General features: G+C 40.8%; 2 protein-coding genes across 7 annotated transcripts in view; both read left to right on the forward strand.

The window, feature by feature from the left end:
* The window catches only part of LOC140903299 (calcium/calmodulin-dependent protein kinase type IV), a 45,072-nt gene extending 38,562 nt beyond the window's left edge, over positions 1-6,510 (forward strand). Inside the window, exons 9-11 of the mRNA XM_073324370.2 lie at positions 122-248; positions 2,210-2,362; positions 3,894-6,510. Of these exons, the coding sequence (XP_073180471.1) occupies positions 122-248; positions 2,210-2,362; positions 3,894-4,175 (562 nt within the window). The 3' untranslated portion in view covers positions 4,176-6,510. The remainder of the gene's footprint in view (positions 1-121; positions 249-2,209; positions 2,363-3,893) is intronic.
* Positions 6,511-8,826: 2,316 nt separating this feature from the next.
* Positions 8,827-27,211, forward strand: part of PWWP3A (PWWP domain containing 3A, DNA repair factor) — a 33,069-nt gene continuing 14,684 nt past the window's right edge. For 2 of the 6 annotated variants that reach the window (XM_073324363.2, XM_073324368.2), the window contains exons 1-9: positions 8,890-8,992; positions 10,191-10,232; positions 11,113-11,222; positions 17,089-17,180; positions 17,766-17,836; positions 19,438-20,484; positions 22,824-22,943; positions 24,598-24,668; positions 25,904-25,983. In XM_073324363.2, the coding sequence (XP_073180464.2) occupies positions 11,166-11,222; positions 17,089-17,180; positions 17,766-17,836; positions 19,438-20,484; positions 22,824-22,943; positions 24,598-24,668; positions 25,904-25,983 (1,538 nt within the window). In that variant the 5' untranslated portion in view covers positions 8,890-8,992; positions 10,191-10,232; positions 11,113-11,165. Of the gene's footprint in view, positions 8,993-9,236; positions 9,787-10,190; positions 10,233-11,112; positions 11,223-17,088; positions 17,181-17,765; positions 17,837-19,437; positions 20,485-22,823; positions 22,944-24,597; positions 24,669-25,903; positions 25,984-27,211 lie in introns of those variants that run through there. The other 4 variants (XM_073324364.2, XM_073324365.2, XM_073324367.2 and 1 more) reach the window with 4 other exon arrangements.

Here is a 27,211-nt window from a genome sequence, read left to right on the forward strand (position 1 = left end):
CTTCCACCATTTTTTTCAACTGCTCCACAGCGTTACAACTCTTACTGGCAGAAATTGTCCCCTGCTGCTTGTATGTAGCCTCAAATTCCCTTTTCTTAATTTTATCCCACTGTGTTTTCAGGCTTTGTGGGTTTGAACCATTTTTTGATCCAAGAGGGGACCAGTACATGTACAGCAGGATACTGAACTGTGACTATGAGTTTGTTTCCCCTTGGTGGGATGAAGTCTCCCTCAATGCCAAGGACTTGGTAAGTTACCCAAGGCCACAGATGTAGATGTCATGACGTGGAAGAAATTATGACCTCGGTATTGTAGGTAACATGGGGGGATAGCTTCTTGTCAGGGAAGAATTTTGTAAGGCTAGGTTTATACCAGAAACTTTTACTGGTAGAATAGTGTCACTTCAGAGTGTGATTTTATTTATTTATTTTATTTTATTTTGTGTGTGTGACTTTTCTATACTGTAGCCCATAGGGCTAGCTTAGCCTTTAGTATATTCAGCTGTAATGCAAGGAACATACAGACCTGTGTCCTGGAAGACACTAGCTTAAGCAAGTTCCCATCAGTATAGTAGGCCTGTGACTCATAGATAAATGGCCTGACAGTCACCCTTAGATTTGGGGAAGTAGGAATAGCTTGCTCAACAGCAGGAGTTGGAATCTAACTGTACCATCCCACTGCACAAATACTGAAGTGATACTGGGCTTGGATGTTTTAGGATAGCATTGTTGGCAGATGTTTAACCACAGATTTTCTTGAGCAATAAGTGAGATGTATGATAATGAGTTAAATGGCATTACTGTGTATGCATATGTTAACCTATAGGATAAGTGCACCCCAGGTATTACCAGGGTGAGGAAGTTAGATTTGGACATGAGCATTAAAATGAACCTTCATGATCGTGCGCTGGCCCTATAATAGGGCAAACCACCAGGTGCAGGGGGTTAGCCTTCCATCATTGGACCCTTCCGCTCTATTGTTATCTGCCACCAATCTTAGGCATTGAGGACCACTGGACTCGGTCGGCATGCCAGAGACAGGGCTGGCCCTTTGTCTCTTACCATCAGGTCCTCAAGGAAGGGTGCAAGTATGCAAGTCTAAGAGCATATGCAAAGAATTATACCACAGATATTCCCCAATACTATTCCATTCCCCAATGTTATTAATATCTCTTTTACGTGGTTTGGAGCTTTTCTGGCTTTATTATTGATCTTAATAAAAATCACTATGACTGTGCTTTTGCCCTCAGTCTAAGTGTCCTTGCCATACACCCTGAGGTTCCCTATGAGATATTGAACTCAGTGGTTTCAGTTCTGTGTAGCCTGATTTTGGGACAATAGCCCCCTTACCCTCAGCCGGTCCTATCCACGGCTCTGCTATTCACTTGTTGTGAGACCTTGCACAAATCTCTCTGTGCCCCATCTGCAAAATGAGGGGGGCGATGCTTTGTTAAACATATTAAGATCTCTGGGTGAAACGCTCTCTATTATGTTATAGTTGTTATTCAATAATAATAATATTTAATAATAATACAAACCAGATTTGCAGAGCAATCCTTCTGAAGTGCAATATTGAAGTACTAATGTCTTGAAAAGTACATAAGTGACTCCATTTAGCAGTCTTTCCACTCTCACAAAGTACAATTGATAGCCAAAAGGAAAGACAAAAATGGATGAGCCTTATGAAATAACAGTAAAAGATGACAGAAATCAATCTAAAGTTAAAACTCTCACTGTTTCCAGCAACAAAATATAAATTAAAACCATTCAGATCAGCAGTATCTATGAATCATTATCATCCACCATCAACTGATAATATTAAAATGCTTTACGATCAATCCATTTGTAAAAAATACAGGATTTGCCAAACCAAAACAGACTAATGGTCCATCTTAATTTTCTTTCCTGTGTCTGGCCCCAATTCAGGAAAGCACCAAGCATGTGATTTGTGAATTGGGGCCTCTGACAGTGCTCAGTGCTTTATAGGAAGACCTAAACTGTTCCTATGATATGCTTACTTTTGCTATACTCTACAATGGGACAAATTCTTCTTGACTCATGCTGGTGTTCATTCTGTGCCCTACAGCAAGAAGATGCATGCCCTTGTAATTGCACTCCCTATCACTGGACTGCGGATGACATTAATGATAAATTTCCAGTTCCTTTTGAACAAACATATTTAAACTTACTTGTTTGAAATCTGGCTGCAGGTTCAAAAACTGGTAGTCTTGGACCCACAGAAGAGGCTAACAGTACATCAAGCACTGGAACACCCCTGGGTCACGGGCAAAGCAGCTAAATTTGCTCATATGGATAGCACACAAAAGAAACTGCAAGAGTTTAATGCCCGGCGGAAACTGAAGGTAACGTTATAGAGCCTTGCTGTTAATCATTCTGGAATATTTCTTATTTCCCTTCTACATAGACTGTACAAATGGTCACTGCTAACCAGATCTGCTATCGTCAGCTCTTCAGAATGCAGTGGTTTTAGTTAAGAAACACTTGAGATTTGTCTACACTTTCAAGCTGATGTGGATTACGATAGGGTATGAATATGCAGCCCAAGAGCTATTCCAGAATAACTCCACATGTAGACAAACATTAATTAAAATGTTACAGTTTGGTGGGGGACTGGTTGGCTCAGGGAACTGGTAAAAGGATATGAAGCTTTTTGCGCCCAAAGCTATGTTTCCACTGCAAAAACCAGGGCTGTTGTTACATCGTTAGCTATCACAGCGTAAAATTCTGGTGGGGACCAGGCACAAGTAGTGCCTTGATGTGGCTAGTTGGAATAAACCCCAGGTGAGGGGTCCAGTGTTTGGCCTCTGCTAGCTACGCTGAGCTAAAACCTGCCTGTGCTCTGTCTTCACTGGGATTTTACGTTGCAATGGCTAACATGGTGTGAAAACACACCTTTTTGGACTCTGGAGACATAGCCTATGGCATCACTTCAAATCTGTCTCAAAGTCATTGCAAGCTGGTGTCTCTTTGGTGGCCTGTGTGAAACAAACCAGAAGTCTCAGTCCAGCCCTAGTGGATGGATGTTGCCACAACAATAATTGGCCCCCTTGTTAGCCCAGATACCAAGGAATGAATGACCCATTGAAACTGATCTCTTTCTTCTGGAGGGGAGGGGTATGTCTCCAAATCTGGACTTACACTGGGGAAACTGATACTGACCATGTTCCATCTGTTCTATACAGACTGAAGTCCTCTGTCTACCTAGGGATGTCGCTCCAGAACCTTTCTCTGACACTAAATTCACTCTAGGAATTAAAATGAACAGTTTACTTTTTTAAAACCACTTTTACTAATGAAAACGTTGTAAATCTTTTCATTGTATTTATTTTTATTACTTACAGATGCACATTAGGGCCTCAATCCTGCGAAGATTCATGCTTGTAACATTACCCAAATGGGTAGTCCAAATTGACTTTGAACTTACATACGCATTACGTTTTGCAGGGTTGGGGCCTAGGGATACACTTCAATACAATATAAAATACGCTTGATTGGAAAATGTTAATACAATTAAACTAAAAGAAATCACTCCGGTTGGCCTAATATGATTTGATTTCTTGTAAGAATACATTGGTCTCTGATCTAAGCTATTCATTATCCTTTCTTAGAACCAAGAAGCATAGCACATATGGAAATATATATATTTTTATTTCCATTTCCATGTGACTTTGTCTCTTCATCCCACTGGCCCTATCGAAGAACCAAGGTTATTTTGTCGAGGGCTTTTTATTTTATCAGCACAGGCCTGGGAACCATTACAGCCATTTTTTGTAGCATCAGAGTGTTTCTGAACTTACATCCAAGTAGCAAATCTCTGAAATGCATCCTTGCACCACTGCTGTTCATTTACTCCTCATGTTTGTTTTTAAATAGGCTGCAATGAAAGCTGTAGTCGCTTCTAGCCGTCTAGGTAACCACGGGCATCATGACAGCTCCAGAAATGGACGTACTCACGAAGGTACCAAAGAATCTTGCCTGGCCCAGGCAGCTGAGAACTCCTGTCTCCAAGACAATCCTGATAGCTCTTCCATGCCCAGCCACCTCGAATCCAGTGCAACAGGTCCCTCGGCAAAGGCAGGGAACCTGGAAGCTTTCCAAAGTGATTGCCCTGCAGCTCCCAAGATTGTGTTTAATGGGGCCAGCTGTGAAAGTTAATGTTATAAATATGACTGCTGGCTCTTAACAACTTTAACTAAACAATATCCCACGACTCTTGGCCACAGCCATATGGAGAGGAGTAGGCAGAGGGATACCCAGTAAAGGGAGGAGCATCTGGGAAATTATTGGAAACTGGGACTCTGAATAATACATAGCATGTAGTAGGTGTGCTTTGATAAGAACTTGGTCTCTCATGTGATGCATCCTTATTTAATGTCCTGTATCTAGTACAATTGTAACTGGTGGCTGTGTATGTGGGTGTCTATATGGACCAACCTAGCAAACCAAAGTTGGCAAGTTGGACTTCCAACAAACCATTCATGGCCACCTTGTCTATAGCATATGAAAGAGGAGCAAACAGCAGATATGGGCATTTTTACCTTCCCTACAAAAGAAATTATGTTATCTTCATGACTTGTTTTGTAATTTAATGTAAATAATCCTCTTAGATTCACCGTCTTCCCTCATTAAATATACCTATGTTCTCTCTATTATTATCATTGTTAAATCTTCAAGGTCCAACCGTGGGATATTTTAGTTAGGGTTGGCAGACACATCTGGGCCTAGACATTTGATGCCATTCAAAGAAATAGTGCTTGCCCTGTTTAATTTGTGCTTCAATTACACTCCAGTTTCAGTTGCTTTTAAGAAGTTCAGTCTTGTGCTACAGACAACAATGCAGATCACATGGTTCTTAACAGCAGAGGCGATTGGCTATTCCAACCTTTGCATTTGCTTTCTAAGCCACAATTTACACAATTAATTCTAATGATGAACAACGTAAATATTTCGACTGAGCATCCTAAAACTTTGTTTGTAACAGGCAAGAAGTGCTGTTGTTTCTGGGTATCTTGCATTGAAGACAATGTCTTTGTGCAGCATAATGTTGTTTTGGGTTTTTTAAGGTTATTGAAATCAATTGATAGAGTATTTGGGAAAAATCCCAGTTAGCTTTTTTTGGCGCAATTATCACTGTACTCTGGATAACCATTCAGAGGCATCAAGTCAGTGAAAAGCAATTTTAGAAATACTGTATGTAACCTGTTTGGGACTATGAGCTGTCATTCAGTCAGATCGCTCCCTATAGATCCAGTCTCAAAACTTGTAAACTGGCATAGCTCCATTTAAGTTAATGGAGCTACACTGATTTACACCACTAAGGAGCTGGCCCAATGTGTGCAACAATGGGCTCCTGGCAGAAAATCTCAACTGAAAGAGATTGAAATTGTAAATAAGGTTCATTTTTGATACTTTGTATGTACAGTTCGGAATCTGATAACTAAGGGCTCACAAATAAAACTTACATTTACATTTAGCCTAAGCATTTAGTGTTGCTGATGCAAAATCTAAAAGGGGACAGAGAGCAAGTCAGAACTATAAAACAGTCAAATGATTTTCAGATTTATTCACAGCACAAGTAGAAATTGGAAAGATTATACATAAGGGTTTATAAGGGAATTTTTTTGATGTGAAACAAAAAATGTAGTGGGGAGAGATTAAGTCCAAGAGTTTTACTGATTGGAAAAGTATACTAGTTCTAGGCTAGAGAAGTACTCCTCTAATTAACTTTTATTTCTTAGATGGGATATGATTAATGCAGACCATATTGTTAAGGTGAGATCAATGATGAAATCTGAAAGGACAACAGGGCTTTTTTTTAATGCATGTAGGGCTTGATTTCACAGAGTGCTGAACACGCTGGCTCCGATCTTGCAAAACTCCTCAGATTAAATCATCTCCTCATCAAAGTCAATGGGAGTTTTGCCATTGATTTTAGTGGGGTCAGGACTTCACCTTTAAATGTTGCTTTGCTTAATTGGACTTCAATGGGGCCACAAATGCTTAAAGTTAAGCACAAGCTTAAATGTTTTACAGATTAAGACCAGAGTGCCTAGTGCACCCTGAAGGCTCAAGCATTCACGGCAACATAGCCCATAAAGCTTAGGGTCCAACCCAGTAAATTGCTAAATAACTGCTGGGTTGACTTCAATGGCAGTTGAGGACGCTCTTTATTTTGCAGGATGAACTACAAAAAAAAATTGATAGGCTGAGAACACTGAATAACAAGGGATATTGCAACAATAGAAGGAATCCGAGGGAAAATACGACGCCAAAAAAAAAAAAAATTGTCATTTCAAAAAAGAATTATTCTGTAAATAATGATAGTTTAAAGGTAGAGAAAAATGTACTCCCTGGAATAAACCTAACTAGAACGTACAGCTTTGATCTGTAGATATGTGTTTTAATAATAATTTACTAATTCAATTAAGTGTTAACATTTTCAGTGTTATCGGTATTTATAAAAGTATCAATAAATATTAATCATTACAACACATGGATCCTTTGTGTTTACTGTTGAGCTGTCAGACAGAGGGGAAGGTTAGGGGATTGTGTTGCTCATCTGATAGGGACAAATAATTCTCAGCTGATCTCGTTTTTACATGGTTGCCTGAATCCACCTTCACATAACTGACTTTCAGGCTTCAGGAAACTGACTACTATATCTAGGGCCTAGGTTTTTAAGGGCTTCTCTTGCCTGGCTTCTGTTTGACTAGAAGATAAAGGGACAAGATTCTTAGCCTAATTTTCCTTTACATGAAGGCTCCTTAGTGTAATAAGAATCTGCCCTTCCAAGTAGGCCATCTATTGTCTAAGTGGACCAAGTTAAGCCTGCAAAGTATAGTCAAGGTCCAGACGAAAGAGAAAATAATAATAAAAATAACAATAATGATAACAAGTAAATAAAAAGATTTGGGGGTCTGTTAAAAATGTCTGGTGGTCTGGGTCCACCTATTGACTACCCCTGGTCTAGGCTGTCATCCTGTTGAGACTGCCCTAAAATGTATGACTTTAGGCCCAGACCTGAAGAAGAGCCCTATGTAAGCTTGAAAGCTTGCCTCTTTCACCAATAGAAGTTGGTCCAGTAAGAGAGATTACCTCACCCATCTTGTCTCTCTAATATCTGGAGACCAGCAGAGCTATAACACCACTCCACTGATTTAGGCTTGACAAAGCAATGGCTCCCTAGGCTATCTTTTGTTTGTTTTTTTCATAGTATAACACACTTATAGATTTCTATTAAATTCCACTGCTGGATGGAGTGAACATTCTGAACTCTTTAAATGCAGGTTTATAAACCACTCATCCACTCCAAGGTTACCTCTGCTGGAATTAGAGCATGCCTAGTGAGTTCAGACATTAAACTGTTTAGGAACTCACAACGAAAACAAACAACCAATAAAACAAAAACAGTGTAAACGTCAAAGGCCCATGGCCTTTTGTTTTTCCCGGAGTGTCTCAAACTAAAATAGAGCAACACACACAAACTCACTCACGCCTCCCTCTGCCCCACTTGACTTGTTTGGTAGTTGGCTCTGATTGATGCTTTTGAGGATTGTAAAAGATATTTTTCCAAAACTGGGAATAAAGAAAGTGGATTCTATGAAGATTGCAAAGGATGTAGTTAAGTAGAAAAAGTACTAGCTCAAGTTCCAGCTGGGGCATGATTACACAATGCAAGCCTAAGGGTTGGTTAGTGGGTTGGGCCCTTGTGGCTGCTCTCAGCAAGGGTAGCCTGGACTTCTGGCTATAGTCTGTTACTGACTAGAGCTAGTCAGGAAAATGTTGATTTGTCTAACCTGAAATGTTCTGTGGGAACGTATTGGGTTTGATGCACTTCCGATAAACAAGAAGCAGAATTCTGATGGAATCCTGCCAGCTTGCCTGGAGAGCTTGGGCTTCCAAGGTCTGCAACTCCAGGGCACCCCCACTACATAGACTGCCACTGAGTCAAGGACCCCAGGGATTCCAAGCTCCCTGACATGGAGCTGGAGGCCTGGAAGTCCTGGGATGGCTTTCCAGGATCACTGGGGCAGTCTGCATGTCAGAGCTGTTTCCCAGCCAGGGACCCTGGAAAAGCCTGGCTGAAATTGACATGATTCTTGTCCCTTTCCTGGCCCCCCACCTCAATGGTGAAAAAAAAAAAGACCAATCTAGTCAGTTTCATGAGTCTATGGAGGGGGAGGCATGAAACTGACCAGGATTGTGCAGGTTTCATGAGTCTGGGGGGGGGGGGGGAGGAAAGGCATGAAACTGACCAGGAGTGTGTCCATTTCATGAGTCTATGGGGGGGAAGCTGAAACTGACCAGGATTGTGCAGGTTTCATGAATCTGGGGGGAAGGAAAGGCATGAAATTGACAAGAATTGTGTCAGTTTCATGAGACTATTCCATGGGGAGGCATGAAACTGACCAGGAGAGTGTCCAGTTCAATCAGCTGTCAGGATCCCCACAGCATATTTCCTTGGGTCAGGTCGGGACACGCGGAGCTCAGGGCCTCAGGTTTCTACGTCACCTCATGATGTCACCACAGCACCCAATCCCCACGCCAGGGCCACCCCGTGATACCGCCTGAAGCGGTTGCCTCACGTCCCGGCGTGCTGACAGCCCGCATCACTCACGTCACCCACTTGGCGGACCCATCCTCCCCGCTCCAAGCCTCGCGCCGGTGGGGAGGGGCGGAGGCCGCCTTCTGATTGGCCGCCCGCGCTCCCCCGCCCCCTGGCCCGCTTGCGCGAGGCTGACAAAGTTACAACTTGTGCGCATGAGCGGGAGTTACGGCGGCCGCCTGGGCGGCGCGCGGTGGGCGGGGCCGGGCCTGGCGCGCGGAGCCGCCGTTGGGGCGGAGCCAGGTCGAGGCTAGGTATGGCGGAAGGGGCCGGGAGGGCCGGGTCCTGCTCTTGCGTACGCGCGGTGAGCGAAGGGGGCGGGGCTGGGTCTCCTCTGACTGGGCGGCTGCGTGCGTAGCGCTCTGAGGTAACGGGGGGGGCTGCGCGTGCGGGTTGGTCATCGGGGGGTTCCCCAGGTTCGGGGGTGGCGCTTGGGCTCTCCCCTTAGCATGGGATCTCCTGGTAGCTCAGACAGCTCAGCCCTCCTGGGGGGGGAGGGGGGCTGTACACCCCCATTCTCCCCCCCCCACCCGCGGGGTCTCCCTCCCAATAGGGGGCTCCTGAGGAATTGGGGGCTGGGACCCTTCTGTGGGGCGGGTGGCTCAAACTACTCCGCTCTCCTCAGAGGGGGCGCGTGGGACCCCCCCCCGCTGGGTTCCTCACCCCCTTGCCCTGACCCACACAAGGGCGATTTCGGAGGGGGGGGGCCCTCTTCCCGTTAAGGGGGGGCTGGGCTGTGTGTACAAGACAGACCAGCCCTTTCTCTCCAGGGGTGTGTGTGTGAGACTTTAAAGGGCCCCCCTCTTGTTTTCTTCCCCCCCCCCATAGCCCCTCCCTGAGCTGTGGGACTTTTGCCTCTGCGCCCACTTTTCCACGGTAGTTTTTGTGGGGTGGGTTGGCACTTGGGGGCGGAGCGGGGACTGCTGCACTTGAGCAGGCTGGCCTCTCTCTTCTGTCTTGGAACTCGTGATTGCTCAAGTTTTTGGGGTCCCAGATACTGTCCTGGTCCCTCTTTTTGCACGAGCCCATCTGCTGCTGATGAGGTATACTTTTGTTGACTGGTGGAACAAACCTTTTTCTGGGCCATCGCCCACTGCAGGTTTTTGGAGTGAGTTCAATTTAGCTTGAGTACAACAAAACTGAAGTAAGCTGAATAAACTAGTAAGTGGGCATGTATCGATCTTTCTGAGCTAGGGACTAAAGTGGACCGTTCTGGGAACTAAACGTAGGGTAGTATTTCTGCACTAACATCACTCATGTAGCAATTAGAATTTATACCTTTATGATGTTTTTAGTATTCTTGCTAAAACAAAGTTATTTATTGAGCACTAGCAGTGTGTCTGTGTTTGAGAGGTAGGAAATGGGATGTAATCTGTATTCAAAGTACAAAATTGTCTGAAGAAATGCAAAATATAAGGGAGGGAAAAAGTTATTTGTAAATATATCATATTACAATCATAAGTGTTTGTCCTAATGCAAACAAGGTGACAAGTATGGTCTCTTTTAAGTACTGTATTTAAATGTAAAAATTATACTTTACTTTTCACTTAACCTTTCATATGTAGGACCAAACAACAAGACTTAATTTACATGAAGTCTTCAGCCTTGTAAGTACATGAAGCTTTTTTGGCTCTTAATATGTATGTAATTCATCGAATTTTTCAGGTCTCTAACAAACATGTAAAACATTCGGAATCTGAAAAATTCACGTTCTCTAAATAAGCCTCAAAAAGGGTAGCCAAGTTTGGGATAAGTTACAGGATGTGACAATTCACCTAGATAAACCTGGGAAGCGCTTACTTTGCAATGCTATAAATTAGACTGTTTGGGTATTTTGTAGAAACATTGGCAAAGAGTCCTGTGGCACCTTATAGACTAACAGATGTATTGGAGCATCTGACGAAGTGGGGATTCATTCACCCACGAAAGCTTATGCTCCAATACGTCTGTTAGTCTATAAGGTGCCACAGGACTCTTTGCCACTTTTACAGATCCACACTAACATGGCTCCCCCTCTGATACTGTAGAAACACTGGTTATCTGAATTTGGTAAAAATTGAATATTTTATCCTTTCCAACTAGCTCAGCGGGCAAAGTAGACGGGTATGTTAGTCCCCTCTGGCATGCACTGGACTGCAATGATAATTGAATATCATTATTTTATTCTCATCTGCAGGTTCACTTTATTCACTAATTTCTCAATACAACAGGACCACTCTAGCAACCTGAAACACATTGGTGGTGTGTTGCACTAGACTAGAATGATTTTCACTTTGTGCATTAATATTAATAGCTATCCTTGATAATGCTGGGATGTGTATGTACAAAACAATATGGGAGAAATTAACAGAAATTTATAATATTAAATAAGCAATAATTATGTAGTATTAGATTGTTTTGAGATATTGCATAACTCTTATTTCATAAGGTAAATTGAGTTGTTAAAAGACTGTTACACTTATCCATGTAATATCATTTTTGTTTCAGAATACACTGAGCCTGGCAGTAGTTACCTTGCTTATCCTACATGAAACACAGTCATGACCGATCAAGAATATATCCTGTGTAAATGGAAGAACCGTCTATGGCCAGCAAAGGTGAGAGCATTATGGTACCATTTAAATAGGTATAGGAATGAGGAGAAACTTTTTGGAGGTTTTCTCCCACCCTCTTCAAGATATCAGGAAAAGGTAGGGAGTGTGGGAGAGGGATGCATCATGTGATATGTGCTCAAAAGCCAAGCAACTTATTCTATTTGAAATTTCCTATTTGGAGACAACACCAGAAATGAATTACATAGGCCAAAAAAATTGGAATTATTGACAGGGACAAATCTTATTTAGAAATTATGATTTCCAAGTAAACATGAGGTTGATGATTTGTGTTTTGGTAGCATCTAGGAACCTCGGTCCTGGACTAATGTATATGGACCCATTGTATTAGATGATGCACAAACAGAGCCTCCTGCTCCACACAACTTACAATCTAAGTATAAAATGAGAACAGATGGATACAGACAGATGGGGGCATACAAGGAAGCAACAAGACAGTATCTGTCCACATGATAGGCAGTGATCTTAGCACACCAGCAGCCTACCTGTTGTCAGCTTTTTTTTTTCCTCACAACAAAAGAGTTTTGAAGGAAAATGACTTAGTTTTGCAAATATTTATAGGGAGCTTCTCCCAAGCATGAGGGGAAGCGTCAGCAGAAGCGTGAAGGTGCTTGTTTGAAAATTTAGCAAATGGGCGATGGAAATTGGCCTCATGGGCCAAGCAGAGGCGGGAGTCTACTTTAATACTGAATGAGAGATGGCAGGTAGAGTGGGGATAGATCAGGACAGACTTTGAAATGAAAAAAAGTAGTTTGTTTGATATGATGGCAAAGAGGCAACTAGGGAAGTGTTTCTAGTTAAGAGTTGCTTAGACTGTCAGCAGATTTGTCTTGAATGTTCGCCAGAGGCTTTTAATCTGGATGGCAAGGAGTTGAAGCCAAATGTAAGCTTTAATAGATAAGATAGAGGGTTTCCCCGCTTATTGTGGAGATGCAGCCTCATTCCCTGTCATACTTGAAAAAATCCTTTTATCGAGGGAAGATAACTTTTATATTAACCTAATGTAAAGTCAGTAACGTCTGCTTGATGTAAAGTATCACTTTACTTTCCACTTCCCAGCTTAAACAACTGATACTTTTGTGTCAGTTCATTTTGTTAAATGTATTCATAAGCGTGTTCCCAGTTTAATTCTCCAACTCTTCTCCTTAGTTTCTTATCATTCCTGGGAGGTAGCTTAACACAAGATAAGGATGTACTTATCTGTGCCATGTTCTTCATTCCTGTTATTTCCTTTATAATTTGTCTGTCTTTTCCTCAACTCCTTTTCGCTTCCTTTGCATAATTTTTTCCAGTACGTTAGCCTCCTTTATACTAATTTTTCACTGACTGTTCCCTGTTTCTTCTGCAAGGCAACAAGAAAGAGCATTACTCACCCAAAACATTGTACTTGCTATTTTGAAACACAAGCCACATGGACTAGAAGGGAGTTCTTAATGGAAAAGGTCCCTTGTGCACAGTTATGTTTTTATTGTAAGATGCTTGTTTTGTTAGTAAACTAGGAGTTTTGTAATTTGAATTTATTTAGGAGATTTCAATTACCATAAAAGTATCGTAATATGAATTTACAAATAATGTTTTATATTTCCTAGTGCAAATGGGTAGCTTTTTTTTAGGAAAACTAGAGATCTTTATTGGTTCCCTGTATTTTAGTAGATTTGGATATAACAATAAGAAGGGTACTCATCAAATATATTGTTCTTAACTTATATTCAACAAGAGAGATCTTAATTAGTTCCAAGCATAGTTAATCTACTTTGCTGTGTGTTTGCTCCTGTTATATCAAGTTTTGCAGGAACTGTGTATGTGCCAAAATAAAGACACTAAGATGCCACCAGAGTGAACGTGATTTAAATACCAACATAAATCCAAAATTTGTTTTGCACGTTGTCTATTTAAAGTTTCATTGGACATAGGCAAGGGTAGGGGGAAAGGAATGACAGCACTATTACATTAGCAACCGTATTCTGTGAAATGGTTTCTTTTATTCACAAGATGCTCCAGAGCTATTCACTTTAGATTTCATTCAACAGCATGAAGCAAAACAAAATGAGATTTGGGACAATCTGGTAGAGAAGTTGGCACCATGAATATAGAGCACACCTTTTGTGTTGATCTGCTTCAGAAAAGATCAGACTAAAATAATGTAACAAAATATTCTAAATCATCAAAGAAAGCGGGTACATTTATTGATGTTCTTAAACTCAGTTAGTTTCATTGGCCAATCCAAGTCTCTTGCATTTCCATGAGTTAGTTGTGGGAGGGCAATTTTCTCCGTGGCATAGCTAAAATTTCTTTCCATGCTGACATAAACACATACTATTTTTGTTTAAAAATGTTTCAGATTCTCTAGGCAGGTTGGAAAGCAAATTGGTTGTCTATTTTCAGGTCAGCAAGTGTGAGAAATAACAAGAATAGAAAAACGTCTTTAGAGTAGAAACATGAATATCTGTGGCCTTTTGGCTCTGTTAAAGGTTATATCCTGCTAGGGGACAGACTTGATTGAATAGAATCTCTTCTATCTCCGTCTTGTGTACAATTAGTTTTCTTAAAATAGCCTCTTACAACAATCATGGAATGTTTGTTTCCATGGAGTGATATGGCATCTTCTAATCAATTGTGACTTTTTTACAGCAGATCCAAGTAAACGTATAAACTTTAGACACAAATCAGATGTCAAGAATTATAACATTCATAAAGACAGGTTTCAGAGTAACAGCCGTGTTAGTCTGTATTCGCAAAAAGAAAAGGAGGACTTGTGGCACCTTAGAGACTAACCAATTTATTTGAGCATGAGCTTTCGTGAGCTACAGCTCACTTCATCGGATGCATACCGTGGAAACTGCAGCAGACTTTATATATACACAGAGAATATGAAACAATACCTCCTCCCACCCCACTGTCCTGCTGGTAATAGCTTATCTAAAGTGATCATCAGGTTGGGCCATTTCCAGCATAAATCCAGGTTTTCTCACCCTCCACCCCCCCCACACAAATTCACTCTCCTGCTGGTGATAGCTCATCCAAAGTGACAACTCTTTACACAATGTGCATGATAATCAAGTTGGGCTATTTCCTGCACAAATCCAGGTTTTCTCACATCCCCCCCACCCCCATACACACACAAACTCACTCTCCTGCTGGTAATAGCTCATCCAAACTGACCACTCTCCAAGTTTTAAATCCAAGTTTAACCAGAACGTCTTGGGGGGGGGAGGAAAAAACAAGAGGAAATAGGCTACCTTGCATAATGACTTAGCCACTCCCAGTCTCTATTTAAGCCTAAATTAATAGTATCCAATTTGCAAATGAATTCCAATTCAGCAGTTTCTCGCTGGAGTCTGGATTTGAACTTTTTTTGTTTTAAGATAGCGACCTTCATGTCTGTGATTGCGTGACCAGAGAGATTGAAGTGTTCTCCGACTGGTTTATGAATGTTATAATTCTTGACATCTGATTTGTGTCCATTTATTCTTTTACGTAGAGACTGTCCCGTTTGACCAATGTACATGGCAGAGGGGCATTGCTGGCACATGATGGCATATATCACATTGGTGGATGTGCAGGTGAATGAGCCTCTGATAGTGTGGCTGATGTTATTAGGCCCTGTGATGGTGTCCCCTGAATAGATATGTGGGCACAATTGGCAACGGGCTTTGTTGCAAGGATAAGTTCCTGGGTTAGTGGTTCTGTTGTGTGGTATGTGGTTGTTGGTGAGTATTTGCTTCAGGTTGCGGGGCTGTCTGTAGGCAAGGACTGGCCTGTCTCCCAAGATTTGTGAGAGTGTTGGGTCATCCTTTAGGATAGGTTGTAGATCCTTAATAATGCGTTGGAGGGGTTTTAGTTGGGGGCTGAAGGGTGACGGCTAGTGGCGTTCTGTTATTTTCTTTGTTAGGCCTGTCCTGTAGTAGGTAACTTCTGGGAACTCTTCTGGCTCTATCAATCTGTTTCTTTACTTCCGCAGGTGGGTATTGTAGTTGTAAGAAAGCTTGACAGAGATCTTGTAGGTGTTTGTCTCTGAGGGGTTGGAGCAAATGCGGTTGTATCGCAGAGCTTGGCTGTAGACGATGGATCGTGTGATGTGGTCAGGGTGAAAGCTGGAGGCATGCAGGTAGGAATAGCGGTCAGTAGGTTTCCGGTATAGGGTGGTGTTTATGTGACCATTGTTTATTAGCATTCAGGGGACACCATCACAGGGCCTAATAACACCAGCCACACCATCAGAGGCTCGTTCACCTGCACATCCACCAATGTGATATGCCATCATGTGCCAGCAATGCCCCTCTGCCATGGACATTGGTCAAACTGGACAGTCTCTACGTAAAAGAATAAATGGACACAAATCAGATGTCAAGAATTATAACATTCATAAACCAGTCGGAGAACACTTCAATCTCTCTGGTCACGCAATCACAGACATGAAGGTCGCTATCTTAAAACAAAAAAAGTTCAAATCCAGACTCCAGCGAGAAACTGCTGAATTGGAATTCATTTGCAAATTGGATACTATTAATTTAGGTTTAAATAGAGACTGGGAGTGGCTAAGTCATTATGCAAAGTAGCCTATTTCCTCTTGTTTTTTCCTTCCCCCTTCCCCCCCCGATATTCTGGTTTAACTTGGATTTAAACTTGGAGAGTGGTCAGTTTGGATGAGCTATTACCAGCAGGAGAGTGAGTTTGTGTGGGGGGGTGGAGGGGGTGAGAACCTGGATTTGTGCTGGAAATGGCCCAACCTGATGATCACTTTAGATAAGCTATTGCCAGCAGGACAGTAGGGTGGGAGGAGGTATTGTTTCATATTCTCTGTGTATATATAAAGTCTGCTGCAGTTTCCACGGTATACATCCGATGAAGTGAGCTGTAGCTCACGAAAGCTCATGCTCAAATAAATTGGTTAGTCTCTAAGGTGCCACAAGTCCTCCTTTTCTTTTTGAACATTCATAAACCAGTCGGAGAACACTTCAATCTCTCTGGTCACTCGATTTCAGACCTAAAGGTCACAATATTACAACAAAAAGACTTAAAAAACAGACTCCAACAAGAGACTGCTGAATTGGAATTAATTTGCAAACTGGATACAATTAACTTAGGTTTGAATAGAGACTGGGAGTGGATGTGTCATTACACAAAGTAAAACTATTTCCCCATGTTTATTTCCCACCTCCCCCACCCCCCACTGCTCCTCGGACGTTCCTGTTAACTGCTGGAAATGGCCCACCTTGATTATCACTACAAAAGGTTCTCTTCCCCCCCCCCCACCCCTGCTGGTAATAGCTCATCTTAAGTGATCACTCTCCTAACAGTGTGTATGATAACACCCATTTTTTCATGTTCTGTGTGTATATAAATCTCCTCACTGTATTTTCCACTGAATGCATCCGATGAATTGAGCTTTAGCTCACAAAAGCTTATGCTCAGATAAATTGGTTAGTCTCTAAGGTGCCCCAAGTCCTCCTTTTCTTTTTGCGAATACAGACTAACACGGCTGCTACTCTGAAACCTTAAAAAAACAGTTACAGGCAATGTTGCATGTTTTGACTAAAAGCTAACATTGATATTGTGGTACTTTCCAAGGCTTCAGGGACGTCAGTGTGCCTAGGTAGTACTGTTCCATTAATAGTTTGATATGCAAATAATGTTATAAAAAATTGTGTGAGGAGGGGGAATACTTAATGTAAAGATGGATTCCATTGCATATCCCATATCCGATATAGCTAGGATGAGGCTCTTCCTTACAGCATAGCTTTCTGAGTTTCTCCTCATGCCTTCATTTGGGATGCATGCTGTATGCCATTTTTACTCTTATGAACATTGTGTGCATGGCTGTAAAAATTATACTTCCTTCTTCATTTAGGTTTTATACAAAATCAGAACTTCCAGAAGACCAATTGTTTCTAAAGCAAAAGCAGCCTCTTTCAAAGTTGAAATACTCGGTCTGGAAGAACAGTTAAGTACCCTTGTCATTAATCATCTTATATTTAAGAATGCAAATGTATGGCAAACATACTGTAATCATTGGTTCTTGAAGCTGTCTCTAAAACAAGATTAATTGATTTCTGAAGTGTCTTGTTGGCTAACCAGAATTTTGTCAGTTTTTAAATGCATAAAATCTTATGACTGTTGAATTGTACTAACATGCCATTCTTAAACTGTTCTAGGTTTTGATTTGAAACCTGTTTCATGGTCATTAAAAATAGCAAACCCTCCTTGTATTTCAGAAGGCAAAAGATAAAATTTCTTTTTTGATTACTGTACTTCAGTATAGTATCATGTAATCATTGAAATATTTTAGATAGTGGACTTGATATATTCCACCTTACCAGTCAACCTCTTGATTTTATTATTGGCCATGCAGTCCACACTAACCAGCAAGTTGCAATGTTTTTCTGTCAATATGACAGTTGATTTCTGCTATTCAAAATTCTGAGGAAGAGGTATTGATTTCATATTGCCTAAAGAAAATGAGACTTCTAAAACAATGTCATGTCATTACCAATTTAAGACTCAAGGACAATTTTACTGTATTTTCAGGACTAATGTGAACTGTACGGACACGGAGCCTTTGAAGGAGGAGCGCATAAAAGTCATTGCCTCTGAATTAGGTGGGATACTTTAAAGTTTTTAATGCTTTACATGGGTGGTAGAAAAGGAAGAAATGGGTGGGTGAATATCTAAATACCTGACTCATTCATTTCCCTGGGAGGCTTCCAAAAACAGTCTCCATGTGGATACATGAAACATCACAAACAACTACCTCTGATGCTCCCCAAATATGCCATCTCTGTAATGTGATACCAATCTGTACTCTGAGGAGTGACTTCTGTGCAAGCCATGTAACAGTTATTTTTTAAGAAAAGCTTATTTAGTAGTAAGATGGTCACCTATAGATCTCTAAACTCCCATGTTTAAATTATTTGTAATTTGGAAATGGTGTGTGAAGCAACACAGATATGGAAACTTTATTCTTACAGGCATGAGGACAAATGGGAGTCAGCAGGTCTTGAGTTCTGATTATGGCTCTGCCACTGATTTGCTATGTTGCCTTGGGCAAAGCTGCTTCATTTTTCTGTCTCCAGGCTCCATGTCGGGAAAAGATGTCTCCTAGTTGAAGAAGTTCAGGCCAGATGTACGCTAAAAACTTGTTGCCAGCTTAGCTATGTCGGTCAGGGGTCTGATGAGGTGTGACTGATGTTGCTCTGCTGCCAAAAGCCCCTACTGTAGATTCAGTTTTTGCTGGTATACCTTATTTTGTTAGGAGGGGTGGTATAAGTTTTATACTGGAAAAAGTTTTCCCAGTATGAATTGCATCCACGCAAGAGTGCTTTGCTGCTGTAGTATACCAGTATCACTATACCGGCAAATCCTTGCAAGTGTTGACCTGGCTTCAGTCTATTTATCCAAGAGAAGTTTTGAGGTGATTTGATCAGTCTACCAATACCTGTATGGGGAAGAGACTTCTGACAGGAAAGGGCACTTTAGTATAGCAGGAAAAGGCATATTTGGATCCAGTGGTTGGAAGCTGAGACTAGACAAATTCAGATACGAAATAAGGTGCACATTTTTAACAGCGAGTGTAATTCACCATTGGAACACCTTACCTAGGGATGTTGTGGAGTCTTCATAATCTGAAGTCTTTAAATCAGGACTGGGTATCTTTAGGAAAGAGATGCTATAAAGTTTAATCAGAAGTTATGGCCCTGATGCACAGTTTACTGAGCAAGGTTCTTTGGCCTTTGTTACGCAGGAGATCAGACTAGAAGATTGTAATGGTCTCTACTGGCCTTAATGCCTGTGAATCATTTTCCTTATGGGTTTCCAGCTTGCTTCATTTAGTTGGCATCTCAAATCTGCTTGTGGAAAATGGTCTGATGACCATTTTGGTAGCAGTTTAGTTATATGCTCTTTTATTCAATTTTGCTTTTCCTTCCCCTGTGCTAGGCTTTCCGTGCTGCACCGTCGGAGACATAACAGAGAATCTTTGCCAGGATGTGTTTTTAACCTGTACAAGTCTATTTCAAATTTGTAATCCAAGAAAATGAGCCTTTTTGTTCGCATTTACTTACTGTCTTCCTTTAAAACTAATGGTGCTTTTTGCCATGCATTCTGTGATGCACTGTGCAAGAGGTACTATAAAAACAGTACATCGTATTTTTAATACACAAAGGAAAAGTTGTCATAACTTCTTGCATGCCTCTTTCAACAGACCAGAGGAATAAACCTAGTCATGCTGTGGAAGAACTGAAGTATCGCAAGGCTCTTAAAATCGCTCTAGATATTTTGAGTGCCTCTCCAAAACAAGTAAGGCCTTCAGTCGAGGGACGAACTACTCGATCAGCCCAGAAAGAAAAGAAAATAAGAACTTCATTATCTCCTCCTGTGACTAGGTGTCCAATATCTCCCCCAAAAATAGAATTGGAAGGGGGTGAGACCTTGAAGAAGAAAAGGGAACAAAAGACACCCAGCCCACAAACTGATACAAAAAAAACCAAACAAAAATGTCGGCTCAGTTCCAAGGAGACAGCTAAAACGTGTGGAAATGGAAGAAAATCTTCAGTATCTAAATCTGGGGACTTTTCTAGCACGTGGAGGTCAGAAGGTCAGCATTGCAAGACATCTAAATCAAAAGTAAAAACATTAACTAAACAGAAAAAAGTAAAATCCAAATTGTTGCCAAAGTCGAAAACAGGAAAAAGCTCATCACTTTTGCTAAAAGAGAATGAGAAAAGTAAGAAAGGAAGAAAGAGACCAAGAGATGCAGGCGAACCCTCATCTCTTAGCACTAAATTTCCAGATGATTCAGAACATGTTTTTGTTAGAGAGAGTACCCCAGTATCTGCTTTCTGCAATTCTACTATGTTAATATCTGCTGGAACAAGGCCAAATGTTAGGGGTCTGCGCAAAAAGAGATTTCTGGATTTTTCTATTACGAGTACCTCACCTGAATTAGAGAGTAACATCAGTGAAGAGAGAGACGCTCCTGCAAGGAAATATAAAATGTTAGATGGGAGCAAAAAGCCTGTGAATTCAAAGTGTGCTAGCTGGAAACAAAGGACTACTGCAGTTTCACCTCTGCACAGAAAAGGGGGATGCATAAGTTGCTATGAACCTTTATTTGGGGCTTCTAAACACAAAAAATATTCTGATAGCCCTCTTTCTGAGCTTAAAAAAGAGGAGAATAAGGATACTTCACACAGTCCTGTGAATAAAGCTAAAAACTGTCAGCTACCTGATTTTGATGAAGACGAAGAAGGTAGAGTATTTCATTGGGGGAACTAGGACTTTTGTCATTTGATTTTCAAATATTGCTTATCTATTTTTGTGGGAAGTTGCAATATCTTGGGGAAGGGATTCTCTCAATACTCATTTTATACTAAAGTCCATCATGGCCAGTCCCTCTGACTTTATCTTTTTTTAAAAAAAAAAAAGTTTCCCTGAAATTTAAATGTGGAAACTGTTCAGTCATATTGGCTAGAAGGAAGATATTTCCCTGTTTGGGAAATTTCAGAATTGCTCAGTGAGATGGACAGTTCAACAGTTTCTGCATTCCAACAATGCTTTGGGTTGAGAGTTACGATACAGAATAATTTACCAGTACTAGATGTGATTTACTAAATTTTATTTTTGTTGTTTGTTAAACTCTTCATTTAGGAAGTTTTTACAAATCCTATTCATGTAAATATCCGATACAATAATCATTACAACAGTGAGCTTTTGTTTAGAGAAACATTATACAGTGGTATAATCATTGGCTCTCTCTACTAACAAGATGTTAATGTGGGGGGACAATGAGCATCTTTACAGTACCCATAACATATCATTTCCGCTTTACTAAATGTTTTAACTTTTTGTGCACTGTCAGATAATTATCTGCCTATTTTGCAGTTCAATGTTACTAAGAAATATAGTGGAAACTTGCAAACCTTCCATTAATTGGTAGGATTTTTCCTGCTCTTCAGCATTCTAATAACTGATAAGTTTCTTAGCGCACTTTTTAGGGGTTCTGGTTCCTTCGCTGAACAGTTCACGTGAAAATTGCACAAGCTTATATTTTAATGCCTTGTTGATTCCTCCTGTAATTCTCCAGTGTTAATTCTTGGCTTCAGTCTCCTTCATCGTTTGACCTTGGCTTGATGTTTTACTACTTGAATATCTACAATTTCTACATCCATTGACAAGTGTATTGTTATAAGGAGGCAGATAATCTTTGGCAATATTTGTATTTTGAGCAGTCAATTTCACACCTTGCCTCTCTTACTGCTCTTTTGTATCTTGTTTGATTTCTTTTTTTCCCAAATTCACTGTTCTAAAGAGCGTCAATTGTTCTATTTCAAATTACGAAGTCAATTAAATTAGTAACAAGTGTTTAGATGCTTCCTTGCCACTACATTTTTTCAAAGACTGTCTTAGTCAAAACCAAGCCATAGCTTGCTGCTTTCTTTATTTTCATACTGTGCAAAGAAGCAGGCTAGTATCATATCTACAAATATATTCTTATTTTTTTCCAGTGTGTGGGACAACACTGAACTTCTTACTTATGGATTAATCTCTGTAGATCCTGTTGTGTGGCTTAGTGGAATCATATGATGCAGACGAGTAGCCACTTCATCGCATACCCTATGGCCTCAGGGCAGCCCAGCATGCAGTCCCTCACCTCAGTTTCCCTTCTTGGATCCCCAAACAACTCCGCACAAGGTTTTTCCAGTCTGGTCACCACTGCCTTCTGTAGGGTTTAATTTATTAACTTAAAGTTTCAAAACTAAATGCAAAAGTTGTCTCTCCAGCCTTTATCTAGTTTATAGACAAAACTCCCCTGGTCGGTCAGAGTCCCTTTTGCCTTTGCAGGCTACTCCCAGTTCTTCCTAGCTGGAGCAATTCCCTTGGTCTCAGGGTCTTCCCTGCAGGAGCTCCTCTGCAGTCTTCTGAGCTTCCCCCTGACTGCAGCCATCTTCTGCCCTTCATATGGAATTGCCTTATTCCCCTCAGGTAGGGCTCATTGTGTAATCAGGGTTGGTTTGGCCCCAGGCTCCCTAGCCCAAGGGCAAGCCACCCTGTAAAATATGGCTAAATACCTGTGAACTAATTCGTGTGTATCATTTTATATTTGAATAATTATTTCTCCAGTACTCAACACTGCTACTAGCTTGTCTGTCTAAAATGTATTATATTGTTTCCTTCAATTCAGGCAGTCCATGCAACCTTTTGACTTTCTCCCTTTCTCTAAGTCATAAGGATTCTACCCTAGCAGAAGTCTCTTCCCCACCCCCTTCTTTTTTAAAGATCCTTACTGTTTCCAGACACTTATTTACAGAAGTCCTGCTTCCCTCCTCTTCCTAATTTCTTAAGCTCTTAACTCTTTATTCACTGGCCAGATTCTGATTTTACATCAGGGTAAGTTTGAAGTAACTCCATTAAAATCAAATGGAGTTGTCAGTGTGCTTAAGTTGGAATGCACAATGGCAAATTGTGATAGCTTAATAGATGTAATTAACTCTGTAATTCAAAATAATATTGGGATATTTTTCAAATTAAGATACCTCGCTCGACCAGAAAAAAATTATGATAAAACAGTTCTTCTCACTTTGCTTACAGGATTGGAATCCTCTGATCTGTCTTTGAAGTTTAGCTCTCCAGGAGAGATATCTCTCGATACAACTTTGGTAGATGAGGAAGAAGAAGATGAAGAACTTCCTAGTATTCTTTTACGTCAAGGTAAGAAGAGAATGTAACTATTTCTGTGAGCCTTAGTCATTGAAGACTTAAATATGATTTAGACTTTGTTTACTAATACCTTGGTAACAAACATAAATGTTTTTATTCATTAGACTTGTTCTTGTTAGAAACTGTGAATGTCATTTTGTTCATTTGAGTGTGGCAGCATGTTCATGCACAGCTCCAGAAGCTGCATGCAAACTCCTCTTAAAGGAATATCCTCAGGTCATGTTGTCTTCTGTCTCTGCTCCCAGAAATATGGGTTTCCTTCAGGCCTCTGACAGTCAATTCCTTTTACCAGTACTACAGTAGTCTTTGGAAAGAACCACTATGATGTGATGACTTGTCTTTCTCCCCTCTCGCTCCAGGTGTGGGTGAATGTCAGGGGATGTGTATGCTATCTAGTCCCAACATGGAACTAGAAGTATCCACTTCGCACCCTGTCACACCACTCTTGCTTCCCTCTAGGCATAGTTCACAAAAACTTCTATCCTTGTCTCTTTGGCTCCCTCATTCACCTTCACCAAATCTTTTTCTCTGTCTGATCCATGTTGGAGGACACTCCAAAAAATTATTATGCCATTATATAAATATGTGGTGCGCACTCCTCTTGAATACTATGTGTGGTACTTGTTACCCTATCTTACTAATTCTGCAATATCCTTATTAGGGGTTAAAAGAAGGATGATGAGAATGATTAGGCCATGGAAAAAACTCATGTGCAAATAGAGATGGAAAAGATTGGGCTGGTTTACCTTAAAAAAGGGATAATGACAAAAGGACATGGTGATAACATACAGGATAATGACTAGTGTAGAGACTAGCTCAGGAGCTTCTGTTCTCCTTGTCTCATAACACAGGAACAAGGGAACAGCTAATGGATATGAATTTATTATATTTCAGTTTCAATAAAAGGATTTTTTCCCCACAGAACACATAATTCTGTGGAACTTGTTGCCACAGAATGTTGTCAAGGCCAAAAAACTTACCAGGGTCCCAAGAGGGATTGCACTTATCTGGATAACAAAACTATCCAGGATTGTTATAGTTAATGCTAATAGAATGTCTTAAGACCTGCCACTAATCTCTACCTATTTGGGATTGCATTGAGATTGTTATGGAGGGCAGATTATTTCATATTTGCCAGCTGCAGGGTTGCTTGCATGTTCCTCTGAAGCATCTGGCACTGGCCACTGTTGGAGAGGACACTGGACTAGATGGATCATGAGTTTGATCCAGTTTTGCAATTCCTGTGTTCCTAGGAGATACTGAGATTGTAAGATCTCTGGGGCAGGGACAGTCATTTTATTTATTGTGTACAATGCCTAGCACAAAGGGACCCTTGTTTCTTAGTGACAGGTTTCAGAGTAACAGCCGTGTTAGTCTGTATTCGCAAAAAGAAAAGGAGGACTTGTGGCACCTTAGAGACTAACCAATTTATTTGAGCATGAGCTTTCGTGAGCTATCGTGAGTGCTCAAATAAATTGGTTAGTCTCTAAGGTGCCACAAGTACTCCTTTTCTTTTTGTTTGTTAGTGTAACTTGAGGTTGTAGTTCAGGGACCTCGTCTTACTTGTTTGAACATCAATGATGCTATGTAAATATTACACTTGTCTAATTATGTAGTCCAGTTAACTTTTATTTTTGTGCTGTAGAACCATGTTCAATTGAACCAGGGATGTTGGTCTGGTGCAAATTGCCAAGATATCCATATTGGCCAGCAGTGGTAAGAACAGCATCTTACTACTTTTTTGAAAACGGGATCCGAGGGTCTGATTCTGAAATCCTGTATGGCTGTATTGAGTATCTTCTCTAGTAACTTCTCTAGTTTAGCTGGAAGAATATCTTTTGGGGGTGTGTGGAGAAAGGTAGTATCTAAAATGTCTTAGTGCTTAGTTCCACTGAAAAACCAGGGGTTTGGACAAAAAATGTCTCTTATAGATTCAAAGTGCTCATTAGGCATTTGAATTAAATATTTTTTTAATGAAAAACAACCCACACGCCAAAGCTTTATCCCCCTGATTAAAAATCAGTGCCTTGCTAAATTGCTCATCTGTCTTGATTCTTGTGATGTTTCCCTCATTCTCTAATCACTATAATATTTTGGGGTAGAGAGAACCTGTATTTTGGATGTAAAAAAACGAGCAGGGGCGAAAAATGTTTTTTTTGGGAAATCTCTTGATGCGATCTTTAAACCCTAGAAAGTAGAAAAAAGGGCACAAGACCACTATTTTTCCTTTTCAAACCTCACTGGGAACCCATCACAGTCACCTTTTAAGTAAGACACAGATGTTAAGGCTGACATGCTTGTTGAAGTGTGTAGCTGCAAGTCTGGTGTCTAAAGAGAGCACTTGCTACAGATTCCAGTGTAGAAGGTGATAATCACTCAGAGAGCTTTGTAATACATAATAAATTCTCCACTGAAACCCATTCTATTAGGTAGTAAACTCTCATGAGTTCCTCCTTATTCATTGCTTTGTATTATGTTGCTACCTGTCAGAACAGCCAGCAAAGTGATCCCTCTTGTGGCTGTGAACACGCATTACTCTGTCCTGGATAGGGAAGAATGATTAATGTACATCATAATACAGTGTTCACAGGTAGAATCCAAAGATGAATTAACTCTACATTATCAGATATTCTTGTCTTTAATCTGTAAATTTGTTTTGATCATGCTACTTCGCTTTTTTCCAGTGTGCAGCAATAAGGGAATAAATTCAAATAAAGTAAAATAAATTGCATCATCAAGCCACTAATACAGCCATGTGCACGCATGCTGTTCTTAGTGTACCAATTTTATTCGCTTTATTTGTTTGCCTGTTAGATTAAACTTGACTCTCAATGTCTGTTTTCTGTAACGGTACGTGGAGCAACATATGAAAATGCAGGTGGAAATAATGTGATTTGCTTTATAAGCAGTCAGGTTTCTAGGATGTTAACTTGTCTTTATATTTTCAACAGATAAAAAGAGTGACACGGAAATATAAAAAAGCAAATGTGCGGCTGATAGAAGCGGGCATGAATGGCAAGACGGCGAAGGGGTATAGTTTGTTGATTAGCTTCCGAACTTCACTTAACTTTTGTTAGAATTGTGGTAAGAGCCTTAACAACCAGGGTAGCCGAGGTAATGCGAACAGAATTCCTTCTGCTAGTACTGAAGCACAGCACAGCGCAGCCAGTTGTTCTGGTTTTGAGTTGGCATAAAGTAGCTCTTAGCTGTTAATGGCATGTCCACCACGGAATCCTGTTACAACCGCCAGCAACCTCGAGAGGTCTTCCTCATCCCACCCCTTAAAATGTGCATGCATTTTATCAAACTTTTGTTCAGTGTGTTGCAGATCATACATACACTCAACATGTGCGGTTTTGTAAAGGTGGAGGTGCCTGTTAAGGAAAAGTTAGCACATGTGACTCCAATTTGGTTTGGGGCCCACCATTGTCTAAAAGCAAGTACATCATGCACCAGGAGGAGTGTTTCTTTGATACTGCATTCCTGTGAAAATCCTTCTCCTTGTCTCCAGCCTGCCTTGCCTGCCTTGACTCCCGGTATCTGTTCTTTGTCTGTCTCTAACTCCCTGTCTCCTGGCCTTTGATGTGAGGCCTCCCATCCTGATAATAAAAGTTACTGATGCATCGCTTTAGGACCATGCTGTGTAATTAACATACTAGTTTAGCACGAGGAATGCACCAAGCAGGGATAGGTGGTAGATAAGAAAAGGGTTTGTTTATTGGCTAAGGTTTCCGATGCACAAGGGCAACATGCTTTGCTAAGAGGTATATAACCTATGTATAATCTGTATTCAGAGTCCCCACCTGGCTAGCAGGGGGGCACCATGCTCGAGCGTAATAAACTTGATGTTTTTTGGGAACTCTGCAGTTGTGGACTTTGTTTATGTGCCTCAGCCTAGATTCAACTGTGTGTGACCTACCAGGTGTAATTTGTAGCATTTGTGTGTGTGTCCTACCAGGTCTAATTCGCAGCAGTTGTGTGCGTGTCCTATCAGGTGTAATTCGTAACACTGTCCTTATGGGTTAGCTTAAGTCTGCAAAGCAACTTTAAACTTGCACTTCAGTCTTCATGTGGCCATCTTTATCTCTGTAGCCGAAGACCACTGGACATAGTTTCCCTCAAAGCTCATCAATGTCACTCCTGAATCCGTTGTTCTGTTGTCTTGTGCCTTACCCAGTTTAGTATCAAACAGTTCCTTGAATATGAACTGGTAGCTCATAAGAATTAAAATTAGTACAAATTCTATTCTTAAACTAGTT

This window comes from Lepidochelys kempii, chromosome 25 (assembly GCF_965140285.1).
Source record: "Lepidochelys kempii isolate rLepKem1 chromosome 25, rLepKem1.hap1, whole genome shotgun sequence".
In the NCBI taxonomy this organism is placed as follows: domain Eukaryota; kingdom Metazoa; phylum Chordata; order Testudines; family Cheloniidae; genus Lepidochelys; species Lepidochelys kempii.